This window comes from Nansenia antarctica (genome assembly GCF_963989245.1).
Source record: "Nansenia antarctica genome assembly, chromosome: 5".
NCBI lineage: Eukaryota > Metazoa > Chordata > Actinopteri > Argentiniformes > Microstomatidae > Nansenia > Nansenia antarctica.
The window spans coordinates 60356337-60380323 of record NC_137690.1 but is presented as its reverse complement, the minus strand read 5'-3'; the positions used below and the strand labels follow the sequence as shown (position 1 = coordinate 60380323).

General features: G+C 41.5%; 3 protein-coding genes across 3 annotated transcripts; 1 reads left to right on the top strand and 2 right to left on the bottom strand.

Annotated features, from left to right (window-relative positions):
• Window positions 1-3286: 3286 nt before the first annotated feature.
• tra2a (transformer 2 alpha homolog) lies at window positions 3287-11005 on the bottom strand. The gene is made up of 9 exons (XM_080530493.1): window positions 10872-11005; window positions 9131-9264; window positions 8820-8976; window positions 6471-6524; window positions 5725-5913; window positions 5102-5217; window positions 4397-4588; window positions 3955-4025; window positions 3287-3837 (listed from the first exon to the last, which is right to left on the bottom strand). The coding sequence occupies exons 1-9, from the start codon at window positions 10905-10907 to the stop codon at window positions 3827-3829; spliced, it is 960 nt and encodes a 319-aa protein (XP_080386619.1). The 5' UTR covers window positions 10908-11005; the 3' UTR covers window positions 3287-3826.
• A 2558-nt stretch (window positions 11006-13563) lies between these two features.
• Window positions 13564-17092, bottom strand: ccdc126 (coiled-coil domain containing 126). The gene is made up of 3 exons (XM_080531169.1): window positions 16979-17092; window positions 15293-15887; window positions 13564-15099 (listed from the first exon to the last, which is right to left on the bottom strand). Exons 2-3 carry the CDS (start codon window positions 15528-15530, stop codon window positions 14852-14854), a joined length of 486 nt encoding a protein of 161 aa, XP_080387295.1. The 5' UTR covers window positions 15531-15887; window positions 16979-17092; the 3' UTR covers window positions 13564-14851.
• Window positions 17093-18535: 1443 nt separating this feature from the next.
• Window positions 18536-21849, top strand: fam221a (family with sequence similarity 221 member A; the record flags this gene model as incomplete). The annotated part of the gene is made up of 6 exons (XM_080531787.1): window positions 18536-18600; window positions 18870-19043; window positions 19330-19520; window positions 20183-20256; window positions 20542-20767; window positions 21728-21849. 6 exons carry the CDS (start codon window positions 18536-18538, stop codon window positions 21847-21849), a joined length of 852 nt encoding a protein of 283 aa, XP_080387913.1.
• Between the last annotated feature and the right edge of the window lie 2138 nt (window positions 21850-23987).

The following is a 23987-nucleotide window of genomic DNA, read 5'->3' as shown; positions in this document are numbered from 1 at the left end:
ATATGTCTAATTATAACCATAAATGATATAATAGAATACAAGCCCTGGACATTTGCATATGTGTTGTTGTTGATATAACTGGAGTAGGGCTAATATGACCTATTTTTTTAAGAGCCTTGCTAGTAAATCATCCATCTCTGTTGTTCATTCCACCTACTTTATCCCCTGACATAATGTCAGAAGGAGAATCTTTGATAAATTACCAACAAACATTTGATGTGACAGCATATTAATGTTTTCTTTACAGTTAGTGAAGAGAACCTGTTGCTGTGCTGTTGGAAAGTGTGTCATACAGTAGCAAAGTTGAATGTTGGCATCTGTTAGTAGTACCTAGTTACTGTATACGAAGTTTGACTTGTTAGATACCTTTAAGAATGAAAAATGCATTTGATAACAATAAACATGTTCAGAAAAGTTGATGTCATGTGGTAATAAGAAAATTCACTCACTGAACCCTAAAGAATAAATCAGTTTGCACCCTTGTCAGCTACCTTGTTTTCTAGAAAAACAAAAAAATGCATACATCCTATGTGTTGGTGGGCATGGCTGCGATTTGAAGTAACAATGTTTTGTAATTTCAAGTATGTGTCACAAAAATGTAATACAGAAAAGAAAAATAGGATTTAAATTGACAGGGAAGATTTGTTGGACCAATTCCATTTCAGTTCAGAACAATTAATTCTTAATTGGAAATGTAATTTCATTTTGTATTTATGGGATGATGTCATAATAATTTCTTAAATTGCCTTCAAGTGAAATGGCACTGGCCACTGTCCCTTGACATTATTATTATTATTATTATTTTTTAAATATCCATGTGTTCATCCGATAACTCATGTATCTCCAATTATGATCATACATTATTGAACTTCCATGTGTAATTCACTAGGGATCCATATTTGGTCACGTCCACCATTGGAAAAAAATGATTTGCCATATTGGAATCGCTTGACCTAGTGCCTTTAGATTATTATGGCTCTATAAATCCCTACACAATGTGTTGAGATATTTCAATACACATACAATATTTTCACTGAAAAATAACCAAATCAGTGCATTTATTGTAAAAACATTTCTGAAATGAAAAGTTGGGAAACTAAATAGATTCAAACATGCCATCCCCAAGAATAAATTATCAAAACAACTAAATAACAACTTAACAACTGCATAGCTTTTGTCTGATTGAATTGCAGGCAATTGTGATTGTTCCATCATTAGAAACACAGAGATAGGGGTGCAGCTATTCGTGCACTCGCAAAAATCACTGAACATCACTTTGTTGGTTTTAGGGCAATATGTTTGATTAACCAATTCAATGTGTGGGTTTCCCTGGCTTCCACCAGAGAGAAAAACCCCACCTTCCTGCTGGCTTTACCATAGCTCTCACCTCCCCTGACTCCCTCACATCTTTCCTGTGGGCCACAATCTTCTACCCATCAACCGAATTGTGTATAGCTAATTAAATTCTTGTGTCGCAGCCATTGATGAAAATAAAGACATAGAAATGTAAAACATGATCTCATGAATGTGTATGCCTTCTTTCACACGTGCAAATAGACTGAAGCTCAGCTTCTACCCCAGGGCCATTCAGGCCCTGAACACAGCAAAGACCTAGGTTCTAGGCCCTGGACAATCTAGACAATTTGATGGCAGCTACTAGATTGTAATCAAGTGCAATACTGAAACACAACTGTGAACATTTCAAACCTGCAAACTGCGACACTTTAAATGAATGTGCAATTAACACTATGTGCAATATGACAACCCTCGGGTACATAAGGTTCAGAGATAGGAAATGTTATGATATGTATAGCATAGCATAGAGTACAGCACAGTGTTTTATTTGTATAGTATAGTATAGTGGATAGTGTACATAGCCTTTATTTATGTAAACCAGCTCTTTTCCCTTCTTGTTTTTAGTTTTTTTCCTAGCACCAGGGGAGCCCCCCCTTCCAAATTTCGTTGTATGGTACCTGTACAATATCAATGACAATAAAGACCATTCATTCATTCATTCATTCATTCAACGTCATTGTTATTCATCCATTACTTTTCACTTTTCAAATATCACCTCAAAGAATGTCCTCCCTGTAGCTAATCTCTTGGTATAGAGAAGAAAATAAGATACTCTTGGCAAGGACTTGACACTTTGATCCTTGTACTGTAAGTTTCCAACAGATCTATATTATTATCTGACGTGTTTATGTACCTAATCTGCTGTCTCCCTCCATGTCACGTTAGCATTGTGATGAGAGCTTTAACCCACTTCTTTGGGGCCAATAGATTAGGTCCAAGGTCTCCAGATACTCAAGATAAAGTTGGAAGTTAATCCCATTTTTTCAGTTTCACTCCTTTGATCAGCCATCCGGCCTGAAGGCCAGTGCTCGTCATTTGCACCTCTCCTCTATACCAATCTGTATGTTAATTAACTTGATGCCTCCCATCTGATCACACCCATCCTGATGAGCGTTTGCTCACGAGTGTCAGTTAAGGTGTGCTTATCTGATTTGATTATTCAGTGAGATACAATGTTTTGACATTGCAGACAGAACAGAGTAGACAATTCTCTATTCTACTTGGCAGGGAATCATGTCAGCTCTATACAATACATTTCTGTTTGACCAATACAGCCATCTTTTCTAAAATGTTATTTCACACTCCTGAATAAGCTCACTGGTGGTGTTGGAGATAACAGGATAATGCAGCAGAACAGGACCAGGTTTTATGATCCAGAACAGCTCATAAGGCAGGAGTTGTCTTCTGTTTCTATAGCATGAGGCAGCTTGATGTACTCTAGTTGAGTGAACTCTAGTTGAGGACGCTCGTGCAGCAGACACTTATCATGTTAAGTGGAGAATTGAATCTGCAACATTCAGAACACCTCCCAAATGAAAGACAAAAGGTGAGTCTGGCTATTGTAAATGTTAAAAATAGGGTGGGAGTGGAGTGGACTGAATATGCAGGTTACGTTTGTGTCAGACGCACATTGTGGTTAGAATGTGTGAAGTGGATTTTGCCTGTGTGGTTAGGGCATGTCAATCATGGGAGAATCTGTGACTAGTCTTAACCTCTAACAACTCAGTTCAGAACAGGAATTTCCTCTCCGATCATTCCAGAAGGACCCAACCCCACCTGCAATCATGTATGTCTTGTTGAAAAGAACAATGCAGTAATTATCTGACTATAGCCAAGCATAACATTCATGTCAGAATCATAAGCCTCACACATTTTAGGATTTTCTTTTTTTATTTCAATAAAAATAAACAAAAATCATAATACACCAAAATAAAAATCTCTGGAGGTATCCAAGTGACGACATCCTCGACTCAAAGATGTGTGACAGTATGTGAATGAAGACCACACGCTGTAATCTTACCAATCCATATTTCCATATCCTCTTACCAAACACTCAAAAACCAATGGCTCTGTTAAAATACAACAAAAAAAAGTTCATCCTTCCCTCCATGATCAGACTAGGTTGAATTGGTGAAAACAAGAGTTTTCCTAATTAAGGGATGGAGGAAGGAAGGACGCACGCATTTTATACATTTTTGACAGGGACATCTTTTTTCGTTTATCATCCGCCAGTCTTCAGCAAACACTCACCTGAACGCATCAAAAAGTCTAGAAATTAAGACATCTACAGCACGTAAACAAAATACTTCCTCTGACTTTCCCAAAAAAGTTCTGACAGTTGATATACACTTTTGTTAGCTTAACAATGCTTCAAATCAGCCCCGTTGGAAACCGCTTCTCGACGATCCAATGCCAGTAACGAAGGAAAGGAAACAATCTTGATAGAAGCCGTGATCTTGATGGAGGGGTCCTAGTATCGTCCTGCACATGGAGAAAATCATTAGGCTTTCAACTCGACATGCAACTCTCGTGAGACATGCATGTCTGTTACCATGCAACTGTAAATTGATGCGAGAACTTGGAAGTATGTATACTTACGTGGGCTGTAGGATCGGGACCTGGAGCGAGACCTGTATCGACTGTAGTAGGGTGAGGGAGAGCGCCTGCGACTGCATAGGGAAGTAAGATGGAAAGGAGAGAGATTTACACCAGTGTAAAATGGAGCAATTCATAATAGTAGTGCAAATCATGCCATATCTCCCCACATACATTTCAACAAATCTATACTTACACCATTTCTATTCAACTGTAGTAAGGTGGAATATCAAATGTGACAGTGAGCTGGGGTGGTCCAGTGGTCTAGCACCACGGTCTACAGTGCAGCATTGCCCATGTCGGCACAGGTTCGAATCCGGCCCATGCCCTCTCTCTTACTTTCCTGTCTGTCTTCACTATCTCTGTCCAATAAAGTGAAAAATATGAGTGGGACTGCCCCACAAAAACAAAAAAAAGTGACTGAGTTCAGTTAAGGCACCTGTACCTGTAGTCATATTCGTCATATCTTTCGCGGTCATAGCCGCGGTCATAGCCTCGGTCGTAATAGGAGTCTCGGCTCCCCCTCCTCCCTCCACCACCGCTGCTACTTCCACCGCCGCCACCTCCGCCACCGCCACCTCCACCTCCACCTCCACCGCCGCCGCCACCACCACCACTGCCGCCGCCGCTGCCATTACTGAGGAGAGGGGAGGGAAGAATACATATTTTATTTATGTCAGTCAATGCAGACTGATATCCATGGATATCACGCCATGAGTCCTAGTTTTGTGAAAACACATTTCATTAAATCCCCAAATGTTCTTTTAAGCTATTAAAAGATCACCAACTTCCATGAAACTGAGTAACAGAGTACAACGATTCAAGTCGGATTAAACATTTTCTAAATCAATAAATTGATGGTGGCCAGGGTAAATTATTTGACCCCACGTGCTGAACATAATTTCAATGCCAATGTAGCCATTCTTTTTGGCCTACATCCCAGGAGTGATTTAATAGTGACAGTTAGTGAACGAAAGAGCAGGGTCTGCTGCTGTTAGTCAAATTACGACAAATTCCACACACAATCAGGAAAAGTGGTATTTTATGATCAATTTATTAATGGTCTAAAATAATAACACATCAATAATACACACAGAGGCGCTGTTGTGGATTATGTATGTGATGACAAAATACAGCATTCTGTACTTACTGTGTGGGCCGGCCCATGTAGATGCCAGGCGTGGGGGTGTGGGCCCGTTTGGTGATGGAAAAGTCCACTCTGATGCGTCTCCCGTCCAGTTCCATACCATTTGCACGCTCCATTGCCTAGGGAAACGGAAGAATAACAGCCATTAATAACTGCCTATAACCCATGTTTAACCTGCACAAGGCATTGTCAGATTGAATGTAAAAAGGCAGGCCTTTTATGTATATGCAATGAACACAAGCTGGCACTATGCTGCTACCAGTCCACCTGAACCTATATTACAAGGAAGAGCCTCATGCAGTGAGTTGCAACTGATTTATGTAAATATAGCCAGACTGACACCTAGTGGTGCACTTGTGTAATCACACTAATAAACTATAATAGGGAACTCGCAGACTACTATTGCATATTAGAGGTTGTGATCTTTACCTCTCACAACCTCTGATATGCAATGGAAGTAAATTATGTCATATCTGGTTTATGGTTTGTGACCCATACAAAACAGATGTATGATCAAAGATCAACAATAAAGCTATATGACAATAGCAACGCCTTTTTCCAACCTGCGAGTCTCCCAACCTCCCAAACCCAGAACACAAACAAACAGGCTGTTCCATTTACTGTACCTCCTTGGAATCATCAATCCTCTCAAAGTAAACAAAGGCGAACCCTCTGGAGCGTCCAGTGCGCTGGTCATAAACCACGTTAACACCGGCAAGCGGCCCGTACCGGCCGAACACATCCCTCAGGTCACGCTCTGTGGTGTACAGACTCAGGCCAAATACCCCCAGACAGGTGTTAGGGTCCGGGTTAGCCTGGAGGGAAAAGATAAAGTGGTCAGGGTCACAGTTCAAAGAGATTGATGGCAACAAATATCTATACCGATACCAGGTTTAGCATGTAAACATCCCTGTTGTCTCACTCAAAACAAAATCTGTGAGCTCTCACACATCAATACAAACACACCCTATGCACAATTTCATGGTGGTAATGCGGTACGGTACAAATGTCAATTTTAATATCTAAACATTTCAGGAAAAATGAATGGCCATTTCAATGTTGCGGAAAAAAAAGCCATGAAATTGTGTTTTTATTGTTCAGGAATTTCTCTCCCCCATGCAAAGCATCACAGCATATTTTACACCGCACAACAGCACACCACAACTTATTCTTGAAATTAAGCTACCCCCATGTTATACTTGTGCCTGGTTTGTGTTTAGATTCTTTTTCACCACAAAAACCTATTTTCTTCCTATTCAGACTGCCCAAGGCAGACCTAGCCTTGCTTGGCACACTTAAGCCTGATTTAGGTCATTTAAGCTTAGTTTCACACTGCCCAGTGGTCTTGAATCTTGTAGGTAGGTCCACATACCCTGGCTTCACCATCATCACCATGATTTTGTGTTTCTTTTTTGAAGTCATGGCCCTGTTGATATAATGAGAGGGGGGGATATGGTTAATAAAAGGGGTTATTCAATGCGTCACATCATGTTGTTTCCCCACAAGAGGGAAGGGGACATACAACTATAATGATTAATGCAAGATATTTTGACTTATTGGTTTCAAACATTAACACAACTTAAAACATATACGTATGAAATTACATTCCAAAAACCTAACTCTTATGCACAGCATCCCCTGTTAAAACAAACCTACCATTAACTGTGAAGCAGCTGAAAACCCTAAGAAATACTCTATACTATACATCAGGGGTCGGCAATAGGCGGCCCGTGGGCCATTGCTGGCCCATAATCAATAATATTTGGCCCAGCAGATTATTTTGAGAATCCACTTTTTTTTCTTTACAATATCGGACCGACATTCCCACATATAGCGGCTATAATGTCCGAATAGAGAATCTACCACTACCTAAAGAATGCTTATTGTACTTGTATCCATGTTGAGAGTGAATGACACAGGGACAGACAATCAGGCAGCGAGGTGCACCGTCTCGAGGTGCCGCTTAATATTATAGTCTTTGCAAGCAGCCACAACTTCATTACAGATAAGGCACATCGGCTTTGCATTAATGAAACCAGGTAGGATGAACGCATAGTTCTCTGTCCATTCCGCTTTAAATGCCCTGTTTTCACCGTCAACCTTCCTCTTTAGACCTTTGGATGACATTTTTCTTTTTCTCTTACTAGATAGCAGGTTAAAAAATGTGTAGCTAACTTCTCACTCAAGTAGGGTACAATATCGCCAATCGAATAATAATGTGACGTTGTACGTCTGGGAGGAGCGGGGAATAATTATCTGAATAAAAGTATGTTAAACAATTATTAGAATAAGTTAGGCTCCACTACATCGTCAGTCCACACATTTATTATTCAAAAATATGGAAAGAGAAAAAAACCTCCTCGTTTACAGTTAAGTTTATTACGCCACCTATACAGCTTGTTTACAGTTATCTTGATCAATTCTCTGCATCTCCCACAAATGCATGTCTTATAAGGCGGTCCGTCGCGGAGTTCCAGTAACATTTGTGACGATCGGATGATCAAAATGACTTTTCTTTTGAAACACGGAACTACGTTTCAATTTGAAAATCACAACACAAACTCGCTAACTACAACACTACTTCACATTGTTAGCAGGCTCACAAAACAAGCTGTGTTAGTTGACTAGCGATGTGTCATTGATTTACAACAACGCAGAAATGTATTCACATTTTTCGAAAGAAAAGTCAAAGCATTCGAACGTGTCACATTTCATTTTTTAACAATCAATTACTTAAATTAGCCTTTGATTATATTTTGGCACGCCATCTGGTGGCTCCCCAAAAAATTGGCCCGAGGCCAAACCTAATTGCCGACCCCTGCTATACATCATACAAAAATAACAAAACACATTACATAAATGTAAAAGTACACAATAATATTGACATAGGGAATGGCAGTGGGGAGTTGCTACGGGAAACCGTATGCAAACCTTAAATGGTGGGTCTTACGGTTTGTCTTGAAATTGGTAACCGTCACTAACCCACCCAACAAAAGCAGGCCGGCTATTCCACAGACGTGGTGCTCAATAAGAAAAGGCCCTGCCTCCACCTGTATTCTTTCGATCTGAGGATGCGAGCGGGTTGGTAAGAGTTGATCAGATCTGCCAAATACTCATAACGTTAATAAACATAACGTTATGGGTTACATAAGCAAGACCTTCAAATCTGTGTGCTTTTTTACTGGTAGCCAATGCAATGATGATACAACAGGGGTGATATGATCACATTTTGTATTTCTGGTAGAGTCTGGTGGCTGCATTTTGGACTAGTGGCAGACTTTTTTTCCAGAATTAAAAAGAATATTTTTGCAATATTGGATATGTGGAAATAAGCTATTGTACACATTCTTAATGTTCGACTTCAAATGCCTTGAGCCAATGATCAACAAAAAACTGTCAAACAGGCCTCCAGGACAGTAAGCGGCATTGGCAGGTTTCAATGCAACTTAAAGTTGCTCATCATATCCATAGCAATGAAAATTGAGGCCATGGTGATGGATTGCATTACCTAAGGGTAGCATATATAGGAAAAAAAAGTTGCTGTCTGTTATCACTCCAGGCAGAGGTTACCCCTAGACAGAGATCTAGACAAGCTTACCGCCCCACCCCCATACTTCATACTTGGGTGCCAAACTGGCTTGTAAGAGGCAACTTCATTTTACAGCCTTGCCATACAGAGAGACCCTGACCTTTGAACTGTTCCTGATCCTGTGAAACTCACCCTGCTGCCGGTGTGCCGGCGACGGTTAGAGGGTGACGTGCTCTGGCTCTTTTTCCGGCGGTGCTCTGGACTGCCGGAACGGGAGCGGGACCTTTTCCGGTTGGAGCGGGAGCGTGAGCGGCTGTACCGGCGGTTAGAATGCCTACGGGAGTGAGACCTGAAGAAGGAGGACAGGGTGGAAGGGGGCGGGACAGGACAGAGAATACAGCATTAACATGATGCTACTATTCTTCTATGTACGGAACGTCAATTTGAGATGAGACGAGATGGGTGTGATAACAATAGTGAGAGGTAGGGAAGGGGTGGCTCACCTGGACTTTGAACGTGAGCGAGATCGAGACTCTGAGCGTTTGGAAGCCCGGGATGGGCTTGGGGAGCCAGACCTGGGCTCAGATTTCACACGAACAGGACTGCCCTGGTCCGATTTGGATGGGGAGCGAGATTCCTAGTGTCACAGAAGTGTGTTAGAGCGCACTCTCCCTCTCTCTCAGTCACTACAGTGGATTGCAGCCAAAGACACTCTTACACACACTCTCTCACACACAGACACACACACACACACACACACACACGTAGCCTACAGCTCAAGTACTGTGGAGGAAAGGGTTAGTGCTCCACCATTTCAATTTCCATGATAGAGAAGCAATACAACTCCAAATGACTTACGATGACAGTAATAATAAACAAGAGGATCATTATGTAAACATTATGTCCCGTTTCCATCTGGGTCACCAAGGGAAAAGTTATCATGCATTTACTATAGAAAGGGAGCAAAGTAGTGTAAAGACACGTGGAACATAAACCGTACATTTACTTAACCTAGGGACACATTCATTCTTCCAGATTCTTTAAACGCTACTCCCTTCCCTCAGGAATTCTATTGTTCTTCGTTCTTCTTTTTTCAGTTTTTCATTTTCTGATTCCAGGTTTTTTTCTCTTCCCCAAATTGAAACCATTTTCATTTTTAGCCATAACAATGCAAGTGCTTCTATATCTGACCAATCTTCCGTTTCATTTTTCCCTTCAAGGTTTTACGTTCTGCTCTGTTCTTTTTTTTTCATTAGCCTTCTTTTATCTTGGACATTTTCTTCCATATTCTTGGATATAACTCTTCAAATCCTTCACGATCAATAACCTTAATGAAAAAAGAACATTCAATACAATTAAGATCATGTATTTATTAAAAAAAAGGTCAAAGATCTTTCGTAAGTATTTATGTTAAAAAGTTAAGTATTTCTACAACAGGATAATTACAGCACTTTTAATTGCAGAAAATGTATCTGGGGCTATCCTTTCATATCAGAAATGAAGGGTTAATTGTATAAGTTACAATTCCTCAGAAGAGAGACATTGTAGGATAAGTAATGCATGTAAAGTTACAGCATGTTATTACTGATCATTGAGTTGCTGTAAAATTGGATCAATTAAGTGGATCAGGTCAGTCAGATAGTAGTAATGTAAAAAGCAGGAAAGGAAGAGTGACTTGGAAAAGTATGCCTTGCTGACTAGCCAGCTAAAAGGACTTTGCAGTACCCTCACTATAGGGGCATGCTGCAAAGTGAAAATGGTCTCGGCTACAACTCAACTAGCTCCTACTGCGACCAAGGCCCTGGCTGGTCCTACTAGCAGCTCGGTAGCAGCCTAGTATAGTAAGATATTCTATATATGTATAGAAACATATGCCTCAACTAGTCAGAGCAGGACAATAACGTAGTGAGCCATGTGCATGGCAGAAGAGATCTCGGCTAGGGTTGTTGCAGACATGCCGTTTGAAACGTTAGCTAGCTAGCAACTTGGCTAGTCTTTTTTTCCCCTCACCTCGCTGCGCACTAAAACAGCTAACGTTTGTAACTACTGGCTCTACTTGCAGTGCTAAACATTATAGTGAGGTTATGACATTATTCATAACTTGATGGCTGCCCGATTGCATTGCTAAATCGCCTCGACGGGCTATCTATCTATCAGCTGGCTGGGCTGACCTGGCATACATGGAACTACAAGACAGGAAAGAAAGGGATCGATTTATGGTTACTTGGCAAAGAAAATACTTACTCGTCCATCGCAGTTACTGCCCTCTATGTCACTCATTTTTTGCAATATAGTTCTCACAATATGACTAGAGATAAAAAGCGATATGTTGTCGTCCTGTTAAAGAGTTCTCTGAAGCGTTTCTCAGCTCCTCTCCGTGCTGCTGCAGGAGCGGTGGGAAGATGGCGGAAGAGGCTAACTGGCCGTTTGTTTATCAACGTCCCGTCATCTGTCTGCCTGCGACCAGAGAGGAAGGGCTGGGCAGCCACGCCCTCTCGGTACTACAGAGTTGAATGAATGAATGAATGAATGAATGAATGAATGAATGAATGAATGGTCTTTATTGTCATTGATATAGTACAGGTACCAAACAACGAAATTTGGGAGGGGGGGCTCCCCTGGTGCTTGGAAAAAAAACTAAAAACAAGAAGGGAAAAGAGCTGGTTTACATAAATAAAGGCTATGTACACTATCCACTATACTATACAAATAAAACACTGTGCTGTACTCTATGCTATGCTATTCTAACATTTCCTATCTCTGAACCTTATGTACCCTAGGGTTGTCATATTGCACATAGTGTTATTGCACATTCATTTAAAGTGTCGCAGTTTGCAGGTTTGAAATGTTCACAGTTGTGTTTCAGTATTGCACTTGATTTCAATCTAGTAGATGCCATCAAATTGTCTAGATTGTCCAGGGCCTAGAACCTAGGTCTTTGCTGTGTTCAGGGCCTGAATGGCCCTGGGGTAGAAGCTGAGCTTCAGTCTGTTTGTCCTTGCGAACATGGAGAGTTCCAACATTCATTCAATGTTCGTCATTACTGACCTAGTTAGTCAGTCATAGTCAATACATCTTGTGTGACAGTGACTCATAATACTACTAATAAAAAAGAGATCATATATTTATTTGTTTTACTCCTACCAACTCTCAGCTTTGTTCTTTATTTATTCAACAAAAGATTACCTGCTATGCAACCGATCCTTAGAACAAACCTGGTAGCGACCAGGTTTACGCTCTGGTTTTAGAAGTGTGTCAAAAATGTCTCACAGGCGGAAACTAAACCCTGAACAGTTCCCGTCAAGTGTCTTTTGGGAAATATTAGTTCCCACCTTTTACTACTGATAATTAGATATTTTGATAGTGTGCTAGAGAGATAGATACATACATAAAATGGAGTAAAAAGATATGTAGGCCTATGTGTATCGGCTTGCATCACACTTAGCAGTGTGGTCTGTTTGGCACAGGGGTTAAGGCAGCCAGCTTGCATTCAGAGGTAGCTGGTTTGATCCTTGCCTCAGGTGAGAGGGGTTGATTTTAATTTAATGTTTATTTTCTTGACATTTAAAAGACGATTTCATGCAAATCGATTTACAATAACTACATCTCATCTGTCTAAATAAGTGAATCATCCATCCATCAGTAAGAAATAATAATCTATGCCAAATCCAGGGTCCAGTTACAATGCTAGAAGAACATAATTTACTAGTCAGAAAGGCTTCAAACACCATTGCAGTTATGTCAGTTCTCTAATAAATTAGCCTACGCCATCATTTTAAACATACATTTTAGATTCAACATTGTAGGATACAAGCATCAGACAATGAAATGCAGTAAAAAGTGGGATTCGAACCCCCGTCTTAAAAATAAGACTGCGATGATAGCAGCATCTTACTCGGCCATCCTGGGATCTGATAACTAATAGCCTGCTGCAGATATCACCACAGTAGTGAATGTTAATTTATTACAAGACGAACATAAAACAATAAGTAGGGGCTAGTATGACCTATGCATTTAATCTGTCAGCAATTCCTTGCCAAACCATTTCCCTTGCCTTGTTAATTGCGTCAGTATTGCACTTTTTTACATCTTATTTCCCGTCTTCATAAAGATCAATAAGTAGGAGCGCTGCGCTGTCACTTTCCAGTATCTTTCGAGTATCTTCTTTTCGACAGTCGGCTCTTCTGGGCTCCTTCTACTTGCGGGCACGCGCCCAAATCGAGAATTTCAAATTTGGGCTTGTGTGAACATTGATGACACAAGCCTGATTCTCATTCGAGGAATCACTTGAGGCTTGAATCCAAATGGAGAGTTGCCTGAACGAGGCTTTCCTTTTAATCGCGAATATACTAATCAACTTACGTGGAATACCCCCCTGTGTGGTGGTGATCCCAAACAAATGACAAAATAAACAAAATATCAGTAGCAAAAGAAGACAATGCAACCATCAAATAATAAAAGTATCTGATGAGAGTGTGTATTATTATTGTTTGCTTCATGTCATCTTAACCGATTCACAGACTGCGAAGACGTGACATGAAAGTGGACAACGATTTGTTGTTTCATGAATTGAACAATGTTGTAACCAGACCCTCGTGTTTAGATTTATCACCTTAGTTGCATTAAGCTAATCTGAGACCTCATGTTATGATGTAGCCAGGGTGTCGACCTCTAGTCTACCTCTGCTTTTACAATCTCGTCGTAGTCTTGTCAGACAAGGCACGCCCGGCAGCCACCAGGCTAAGATGGTTGACACTTCATAAGGCAACAAGTTACAATGACACCCGTGTCCTCCGACCCACATTTCTGAAAATGTGTTGAATTTCCGGTCAGCCTAGATTTCCTTGGAGTGATAACTGTTCTAGAAACAGTGTATGGACAAAAGCCCCTAACAGAGTCTGGAGGAGCTGAGGCTGAGATCAAAGCACCATGGTAGTGAAGATCACTTTCAGCAATACAACTGCTTCAAATCAAGGAGGGGTGATGAGGAACAAAATTGATTTTTAGAAATACTGGAATGGGAGGACAACACATATTACATGTGCTTACATATCTGATTTATCCCATGTCGAAGGACTTAGGGTGGTACCTGACACACACATGAGCCCAATTCCAAACCCTTCTCCCCCAGACCATCATTGAAGCCCATCAGAGTGAAAGATATGGGTTCAAATTAAAAGATGCCAGAGGGTGCTGGGCACACCTCCATGAATTTAAAATGTAGTTTACATTTTCTAACTATTTCTAGGGCATCCTAAAGAGTCACTATGTAATTATAACCCTGACTGCTACCTATAGGGCAGCAATTCCTTATGAATTCCAAATTATACACCTGCCCTGATCCTGTAGGTCAACAATGACATACAATAGGGGCAGTGACGGAAGGAGACCAAATTGGATTTAGCAACGGCAATCATATAGTAATCACCTACTTAACGACATACATTCTTCTGGATATACAAACTGTAAAATCATCCCAGTCAAAGTAAAAATACATTTCTCAAGCCTTCATGATGAGTGCAAATAACATTCTTTGGATTATCTCTTTTCCATATAAAGTCTAGTGTACAGCTAAATCATTCCTTCAATCTTTATATATTAGCTAAAAAAGGACTCTTCTACATAAGCACCAGGAGCTGCTGCAAACGCAAAACACAACATTTCCAATCGACCATGAGTGCATTATTTAGTTCAGCATTCTGATATGGAGGAGAAGCAGTATTGCAAATTCATAGACACACATTAAGTGTTCTTTGTTGTATTTTAGAGGTAAATCATGTCGGACGGAGTGGTTTTGTCATCAACTGCTCTTCACTTCATCTGTTAAGAGTCTACAGATGTAGGTCCATCCTGTGTATGTGGCACACTTGTAGCATAGTTTGTAGAACCATCCATGACACAATTAAAAAAGGAAGCTAAAATTCCAGCCTAAGAGAGTCCACAATGGAAAATATTTAAAAAGTTGCTCAAATGTCCCAGTAAAAAAATAGATATCAGCCACATAACTATGGGAAGAGAGCGGGCCGTCTCTTCCTCTGTTTGAATACTTTAGAAAATGCATCTGACTTTCAACCTAGTCACAGATCTGAGTGAATGTGAAAACAAGGTTCTCTCCCTACTGTTGTTGTTTTTTTACCCGTCCAACCTTGTCAGATCATATAGTGCTTACGTCAAGGAAAGTACAATGCATTTCTAAAGTAAGCAAACATACCCATAGTCTCTATTTAAACAGCCGCTCGGTGAGATCTGTTAGGTGTGTGCGGAGGGAGGCGTGGCGTTTCCTGGTGGCTGGCTGCTGTCTCCTGCTTTGTAGCTTTCGGTAAGGCAGCTAGAGCAGAGGAAAGAGCGCTTCCTGCACTGTGGGACATGTTAGTGGCTGACGTGTTCGCCACCAGATCGATCTTCCCCTCCAACTTGATCAGTCGTGTCAGAATGTCATCCAGCAACACCGCTATGGTCCTCTTCAGATCAGCTGTGTGTGAGACAGAGAGAAAACAATAAATAAATAATCATTATTAAGTGTTCAAGACAAAATCATCCCATGCGTGTATTCAAGATACGCTACACGTGTGTGGGTCGCAATAAGCACAATCCTGGGTTTTCACACAGGAAAAGAAGAAATGTGTGTGTGTGTGTGTTGACACTTCCTTTAAAAGAGCTCTTACCGTAACCGGCCATGGAGGTCCCTTGTGGTCCTCCAGGTGCGTTCTCGTTCTCCTCAGTGAGCACTTTGACATAGCGTCGGCTGAGCTCCAGGATCTGCTGCCGCAGCTCAGCGCTGCTCTGGTGTCGCGGCTGCTGCACAGTGTACCGCAACAGCATAAACCCCCATACCAGCCCGAACACCAACAGCAGCACGCCTAGCTTCTGGGACATGTTCCTCCGTAGGAGCGTGCCCAGCATGGTACTGGGGCTGGGGCTAGGGGAGGGAACAGGGGTTTGGGGGGAGGGAGCAGGACTTTTGCTTGAGGTAGGGAGTGAATGTGGGAGTAGGTCTGAAGTGGGTGGATTAAATTATATGTAATAAGTCAGAGCTGAGGTGAGGGTGAGGAGCTAGGGCTTGGACTGGGAGAGTAGCGAGCTGAGACTGTAGCAGGGCCAGGGGTGAATTAGGGGTTTGGGGTTAAAACTGGAGAGAGGGGGTTGGGGTTGCAAGAACCGAGGCATCAAACCACAGATACAGGCCTGACGTTCAACCATGAGGCCGACAAACATGCATAGTTGGTGTCACTCAGAGAGCATCACTTCCAGAGCAAGGATCTGTAAGAGAGACAGAAACACACACAGCAGCAGAAACAGGTGAGTCATCAGCTTGAAGCATCAGCGACTGTGGAAGGAAAAAACTGTCATTTTTCCATAGGAACCCTTTTTTAATCCTACCCCAGAAACCTGATTACCAATTTAGATTGTATAAGGCCTACTTTACACCTCCCAGTGGTGGTCTCTGTGGTGATATATAGGCCTACGACATTATCTAATTAGTACTGCTACGGACAGATAAATAGACTGCTGTTGCCTATGGATGCAAGTAATGCAGAAATCAGATAGTCATGATATAATCCTATCATTGGGTCCTTTCACTGTTGTCTCATTGGTGTGGGAGTGGCACATCCTGTTGAGGTCAGATCAGGGACACTGACTGAGGGGAATCAATTATGAAAAGAAGAGTAACAGAATCCTGGGCTCAGAGTGACTCTCACTCTCACACCCCGTGATATATTGGCATTACACAACGTGAACAGGTGGGGCTACACCAAAGTTAATATTAACCTAATGTTATCACCTCAGCAAACATCAACCTCGGCAGAAATGGCTTTAATTAAGTTTGCTAAACAGACTGACACGTGATTTAAAACTGAGAAATGTATTTCAGTAAATGAAAAGTCGTGTTTCAACCCGCCATACCAGAGATAGTAGGCTACAATACATTTGGGTTGCATTACAATAAACATGTATTAAATAGTTGACCATCCTCCAGAAGACCAGGGGAACATTGTTAAGAATTTAGGCCGACTGCCTTTTTTGGCAGACAGCTGTTTAGCTGTAACAGCTGTCCGGCTATATGTATCAGGGCCACAACCTGACAGGTGTAGATCTATCTGGTTCTTTGTGTCAAGTCACAGTGAACGTATGATGGGGCCATCTGACTGCATCACTTTAACTTAGGTGCAGACACTGTCGATTGTCTGAACTGAAAAAGCAGCCGGCGTTGTTAGCAAAACTAGCACAACTACCGTCACGGGGACCTGTAAACATGACACAAAAGCCACTAGTACTCTCAACTCATATTTGCTGGAAATGATGTCCAGCTAGCTATCTCCCCTTCTCTAAACAAATCATCGTTACATTACCTGTATTTCCTTGCGGCCGACCTGTCTTGTTCAAACATGTAGATGGCAATGGGTCGTGAAGGCAGACTTGACTACGAGCACACTGATTAGGGCTGCGTTCGTAAATTCGCTCTGGAAATCTGATCCGCACTCATGGAATGCCTCTTGTCCAATGAAATTACTTGGTCCCTTTTGGACGTTGAACCCAGTGTGCGCCCCGGCGCCCTCAGAGCGAATGTACGAACGCAACCATACCAGAATGAGCCGCTTCCTTAGCCGCAGACAGAGCCTGAGGATGTTTTATGGTTGGCTAGCTAGCTCTTTGGCTTTATATGCTAAACCAACAATGTTAAGTTAACTGGCACCGTTCGCAATTAACTATAGTGGCAGTTATCCTTCTGCAAATTGCAAACTCGCATAGCTATGTGATTAATAAAAAAGCTACGGGTCTCAAAATTTAGCTTGTTTCCTGACTGGTCTTCAGATATTTGTATCTGTGTTACCTAAGCTCAAATACTACGCCCATCTACTTCCGGTTAATGTAATATGAAAATGTGAATGTCTTCAAAATAAAAGCTCTCAACTTTAGCATTTAAACATTGGAGTCAGAATTATTTTTTATCGCCAAGTATATTTGCACATACAGGAAATTGACTTGATGAGGTTGGTGGATAGGACATAAGAAACTATAAAATAATAATAATAAAAAAAACTAATTTAAAAGCCAATGGCAAAAAGGGCAATAGAACAGTAATTATGTAGGCTGTAAATTAGAATACATGTAAAACTAATATAGTGCATTGTGTGTGTGTGTGTGTGTGTGTGTGTGTGTGTATGTGTGTGTGTGTGTGTGTGTGTGTGTTGTGTGAGTGTGTGGAAGGGGGGGGGGGGGGGGGGGGCTAATTGTTCTAATAATTACCCTGAGGAAATAGTATTGCCCCAGGCCCAGAAAATATTTCTGTGCAGTCCATTTGCCCTATGCAGACCCAATAGGGCACTTTGGCCACAGTAAAAAGCCATCATCAACACTCATTTTTTGTATGACACCGCTCATGCTTGAAATTCACTTGATCCATATTCTAGAATTGTTGTTGAGTTGAAATACTAAAAGAATATAAAACTGCACCAATATCTCAATTGTAAATATAAAAAGAATGTGTCTTTATTTCAGTCAAAATAAGAGAAAAATATAGTGATCTCATCATTTCCATTAATCTTTTAACTCGCGCTTTTATTTTGAAGTCGCGAAATCGAAACCGGTAGTTGTTGCCACAGATGCGTCATCGCTTTTCACGCCTTATGGGAAATGTATTGCTCACAACTTGGACTTGGATAGGTGTATGAGCATGGGTTCAAATAATATGCGATTCAGGTTACGCTTGTTTGGACCAATTTGCGAATAGATAATTACCATGTAATGAATTAAATTGTATACATACATTTACACCTGAAAAAAGGAAACGGATGTCCGTTCTCCACATGCATCGCTTAGCAACGTGGACGCAAAACAATCGTTGAGTAGAGGTGTTTTCAAGGGATATCAAGTAATAATACCCCAGATACCACAACATCTAAGTGATGGAAAGGATATATCTAGACAAGACCACCTCTGGGGCAGTGGATGACTACCTGGAGTACAGAAGGTTTGCCTTCATTAACATTTCTACCAGGATTAAATTCGAATGGAGCACTGTTGGAATTTTCGTCTGTGTCCCAGACTTAATATTGCCTTTCTGATGTTTCAGACAGCTTGCCAAGAAAGTGTAATTGTAATTGTAATTTATATAAAAACGAAAAATAATGACACACTTAACCAGCCGTTTTGTATCAGCCATCCATTTGTGGAAGACATGCATACTTTACAGAAAAGATACTGAGCTCCGTAGCATGTATGCTGTTTTTGTTGTTTTAGGATGGTAAATGAAGACGATGGAGGTAGACTATTCTCTCCAGAGGAATACGAGGAGTACAAGAAAAAGATGCTTCCTCAGAGAATAAAGAATAGGCTGTACGTGAGCTATGGATTGCCAGGGGGAATTGACTGTAAACTCATTGGCCCGGAGACACCATGCTTCTGCACACACAGGTAGACTCACAGTAGGTTTGTAGTTAAATATCTTTCACTATCACTGTCACTGGCTCCAACTCTATAAGATAGAGATAGGCTTCACACATCCAGAGTGAACAGCAGCTGGACGAAACCTTTTCTCTGCCCACCTGCATGTAGGTGTAAGTTAATTACTACAGCCTTTGCCAAGAGGTTTGAACCTTCATGGAGGTGGGGCGCTTGCCCTGTAACCACATGGTGTTTGGTGCTGGTTTACCACCTGTAATTACCCCTCACTTATTACAGTTTTGGGTTTAACCTCCAGGTACAAGCAGCACCAGACAGACTTTGAGGTGATTCCTACAGAGCGTCCACTGACCCTTCCATGCCTCATTCGAGGGTGTCGGTGTTCGGCCTATCAGTACATTCCCTTGAACGCGTCACAGCCAGTGCGCTGCAGGTGCAAACACTCCGCCCATGATCACAGTGAGGCTGTGGAACACCTGTGCAGGAAATGTGAGTCTTGAACCTCTGTATTACAGACAGTTGTATTTATACATACATCATATATATCACTACAATGAATCACAGTGTCAGGTTTGTGCCACAACTTATAGAATGCCTTCCGGGTTGTATCGCATCTTAAATCATACATGTTAAATACACTTTTTATTTAATGCACAAATAAGATAATTTGACCTTATTGACCAATCAGGACTTGAATATGACTGAACGTCACTTGACAGATTATCATTTGACATATGTATTACACTGTAATTATACCATCATTCATATTTCATATGTCATGATGACTCATTGGTATGATGATTTTGTCATTGATGATCAACATCTTCATAACTGGTTTCTGAGAGCTTTCCATTTGTTCAAGGTACAGTAGTGTCCAATATTATCTATTCCTTGTCATTATTGCTTCACATTCATTTAGTTTGTGCTTGTTTGCACTTGTTATCAAGCATTATTGGTGCTTCTATTTGTGCCCTAACCAGCTCAGTGGCCTTGCAGTTAGAGTGTCCGCCTGACTTGGCTCGATCCCCGGCCAAGTCATACCAAAGACTATACAAATGGTACCTGATGCCTCCCTGCTTGGCACTCAGCATTAAGGGTTGGATTGAAACCCTGCGACATACCAGTGTCAAGTCTCCTTTCTTGGTTCTCAGGTACTTCCTGTGCTGGGTTCAGGAGCCCTTACACCTGTGGGTGTGGCCAGCCATGCTCTGCCCACCAGATGCAGGTGAGCCCCAGGTAGTCAGTTTCGAGTGTTTGCCGCAGATCTCAGAATCGGAATCTTAAAGGTGTAGTTTTTCTCATGTAAACAAACACAAACAACAATACAACAATACAATACAAACAATAGTACCGAAAATGGATACACACCAGATTTTAGAAAGCATTTATTATTATTATTATTATTATTATTATTATTATTATTATTATTATTATTATTATTATTATATTTTTTAAACCAACAAAAAACGGACCCTGGATGACTGACTAGTCGTAACCACTCCTTCGGCAGGTGGAGACGAAAGCGGAGCGGGAGGCTCGTGGTCGGCCAGTGGGGAGAGATATTCCATACGCAGCCATGGGGGGACTCACAGGATTCAGCTCCCTAGCAGACGGATATTGTAGACTGGATGACAGTGGGGCAGGTACCCCTCTAGCTGTCCCTTCACCTGAGCAGTCTGGAGCATTCCAGGAGCACGTGTTTGAGAGGGTGTATGGACCAACCTCTAGACCTACAGGTCAGAACATCAAGATCTCATTTGAATGTTAGTGGGGCACATAGAGCACTGACTCAGCATATCCCTCAGTGTCTGTTTATACTGATACAGCTGAGCTATCACTTGATTATTAAAGGAGTTAATTCAAGGCCTGGGGATGTACAGTGGGGTGCAAAAATGTGGGCACCCCTAGTCAAAATGCCTTTTACAATTAATATCTACAGTGGGGAAAATAAGTATTTCACCCCCTGCTGATTTTGTGAGTTACAAAGAAACGAACAGTCTATAATTTTAATGGTAGGTTAATTTTAACAGTGAGACAGAATATAAACCCCCCCCCAGAAAATCACATTATATGAATTTAGAAGAAATATAAAAATATACGTAGGATTGGGGGCAGTTCCGGTAGAGATGCCCCTGCATCCCGCACAGATTGCATGGTCTAGACTCTAGTTAGTGTGCACTCTGACGTCGGGTGGCCTTGTTGGCATATTTTACACACTCTAGCCTTGCAGGCCGCGGCCAGTTGGCGGCAGTTCCTGCAAAGCTTTGGCATGCCGTAGTAGTAGACAGAGCCCTGTTGCTCCTCAGGTTGATGCTGCTGGCATGGCATGCCGTAGTAGTAGACGCTTTGGCATGCTGTAGTAGTAGACAGAGCCCTTGTTGCTCCCCAGGTTGATGGCCCCTGTCCATATTCGTCTTCGTCGAGGACCATCCAAGCTCCCGTTTTGAGGACTTGGTCCCTTAAAAAGGGGGGGACACATGTAGAAATTGTTGTAATTCCTACACTGTTCACCTGATTTGGAGGTATAATACCCTCAAATTAAAGCTGAAAGTCTGCACTTAAAGCCCATCCTGATTGTTTCATTTCAAGTCTATTGTGGTGTACAGAACCCAGATTAAAAGCATGTGTATGTGTGTGTGTGTGTGTGTGTGTGTGTGTGTGTGTGTGTGTGTGTGTGTGTATTGCTGGATATGTAGAGGAGACCACCGTGTTGTCTGTGACCAGGGCTCTGTCGGACCTGAAGACAAGGGAGGAGGAGGACATGGCGTACTTCGAGAGGCGCTACCAGGAGAGGGTGAGGACTCAAACTATTCCCTAAAAGATCACTTGAGGGCAGCAAAGTGCAGTAGAACACAGAACAGCACAGTACAGACAAGCACAGCATAGAGCAGAGCAACACTGCAAATCAGACCAATGCAGAATACCGTTACATTGGACGTTCTATAAACTACAACCCCTCCACAATTTGTTGTAAAAATTGTAACTGGTGATAATGCTGAATACAATTTTGTACATAAATAAATGCTATCACTGTACTGATAGACCTGACTGGTATAATCATGCAGACTTTGTCTCTGTTTCAGCTAAAAGCTGAGAGAATGGCTGCCAAACAGACAAGTTTGTTATCAAGAGGAAGCCCATCATGCACTAAACTAACCAGCAGACAACCCCCGCCTGCCAAACACTCTACCAAACTATCCACCAAACTGGACAGTAGGACAAATTGTTGATAGACAAAATAGTTTACTTTAGTTTGTATTTACGGTAATTCCAAAGAGGTTATAGTGACCAATGAGATTCGATTATAAATATGTACTAGTTGATCAATAAGAAATGATCAAACAATATCACTGGGGGGTATTGATCAATACATCATCACAAAATTGTAAAGAAAAAAATAAATAAAATAAAAACAGTTCAAAGCTGTTTTGATACTGACATTTACTCACATTTACCTCACTCACTGCTTTCAAACAAATCCTGCATCGAACCATAGTCGATCAATGCACCTGCTGATCACCGTCTCTCACCCATTCCATAACCCATCACTGCCTCATTTTAACTACCCCTGCTCCACTCCCCCCGCTATCCCTCACCTCCGCTCTTCCTCTCCCCTACCTCCTCCTTCTCTCTCCCCTCTCTCTGACTGTTAGTATTTTAATGCATCTGTATTTGCCAGTGTTTTATTGTTTTATTGTTGTAAATTATTTAACCTTGTTTTATTCTAGCTCCCCCCCCCCCAAAGAGCCATTGCTTTTTGGTCAGGCTGCATTTGTAAATAAGAATTTGTTCTTACATGTTTGCCTGGTTAAATAAAGGTTAAATAAAAATAAAATAAAAAATAAAATAAAAACATTCCTCTCACATTTTCTTAGCTGTTTCTTTTATGTTTAGGTATGTCTTATAGATTTATTTTCTCAATCGCTTCCACGTGTTTTCTGAAAGCATGGCTCATTTTCTCATAACTCTAAACAGAAATCCCAAAATCCAAAAGCAAACACTGCATTCAAAATAATGTTATGTTGTCGTCAAATGACACACACACACCGTCAAATGAATAGACACCTCTAAGAACCAATTGAACACTCAATGGAAAACACTATGATGAGAGGAAAACACTACAATGATAAGATTATCAGTAGACCTTTTGCATTTCCAGTGTTACACTAGATACTGTACGTACAGTAGCTTGTTATAAACTGTTATGTTTTCTTACTCAAATATGAAACGCACAAATACAATAATTGAATGTATTTTTATTCTGAAATAGTGTACACATCTCACCAAAAACAGTTGGATTTGGGTTAGGGTTAGGGTTAGGGTTAGGGTTCATACAGAACAAACAACAGAAAAAAAATAAGCCTTCTGCATATACTGTAAAGAAAAGGCATCCTGCCTTTCGTTTCTGCCTGGCCACAGGACCTCATTGACATCACAGTCAATGTTCTCCCTGGCCAAGCAGCAGGGAAAGTATCGCCTGGAATGACGAATCCAGCCTGATATGCTTCAGCAGCTATATCACCATGCACTCTCCATTGCTTGTAGAAGCATCATGGGGCCTGCGTTCATATACCTTCCAACGCCAAACTGAAAAAAACCTCCTCAGTAGGGTTGAGAAATGGAGAATATGGTGGCAGATGAAGAATGGAAAAACTTGGCTGGTCGATGAACCAGTTGCGGACCAGAACAGCCCGGTGGAAACGTCCTAAATGAAAAAGTACCTGGGCTGCTCTGGGCTATCTTCTGAGCTGGGGTGAGGATATTGTGTAGTGTGTCCAGGAAAGTGATGAGATGTGCACTGTATGGTGATGGAGGACGCCTTGATGATTTATAGCTGCGCACATAGCGATGTTCCCCCCCTCGCTGGCCATGACCGTAACAATGTCATGGTGGCCGATGACATTCCAGTGTTAGTGTGAAAGCAACTGAGTAAAACTGTAGTGTAATCAGCCACTG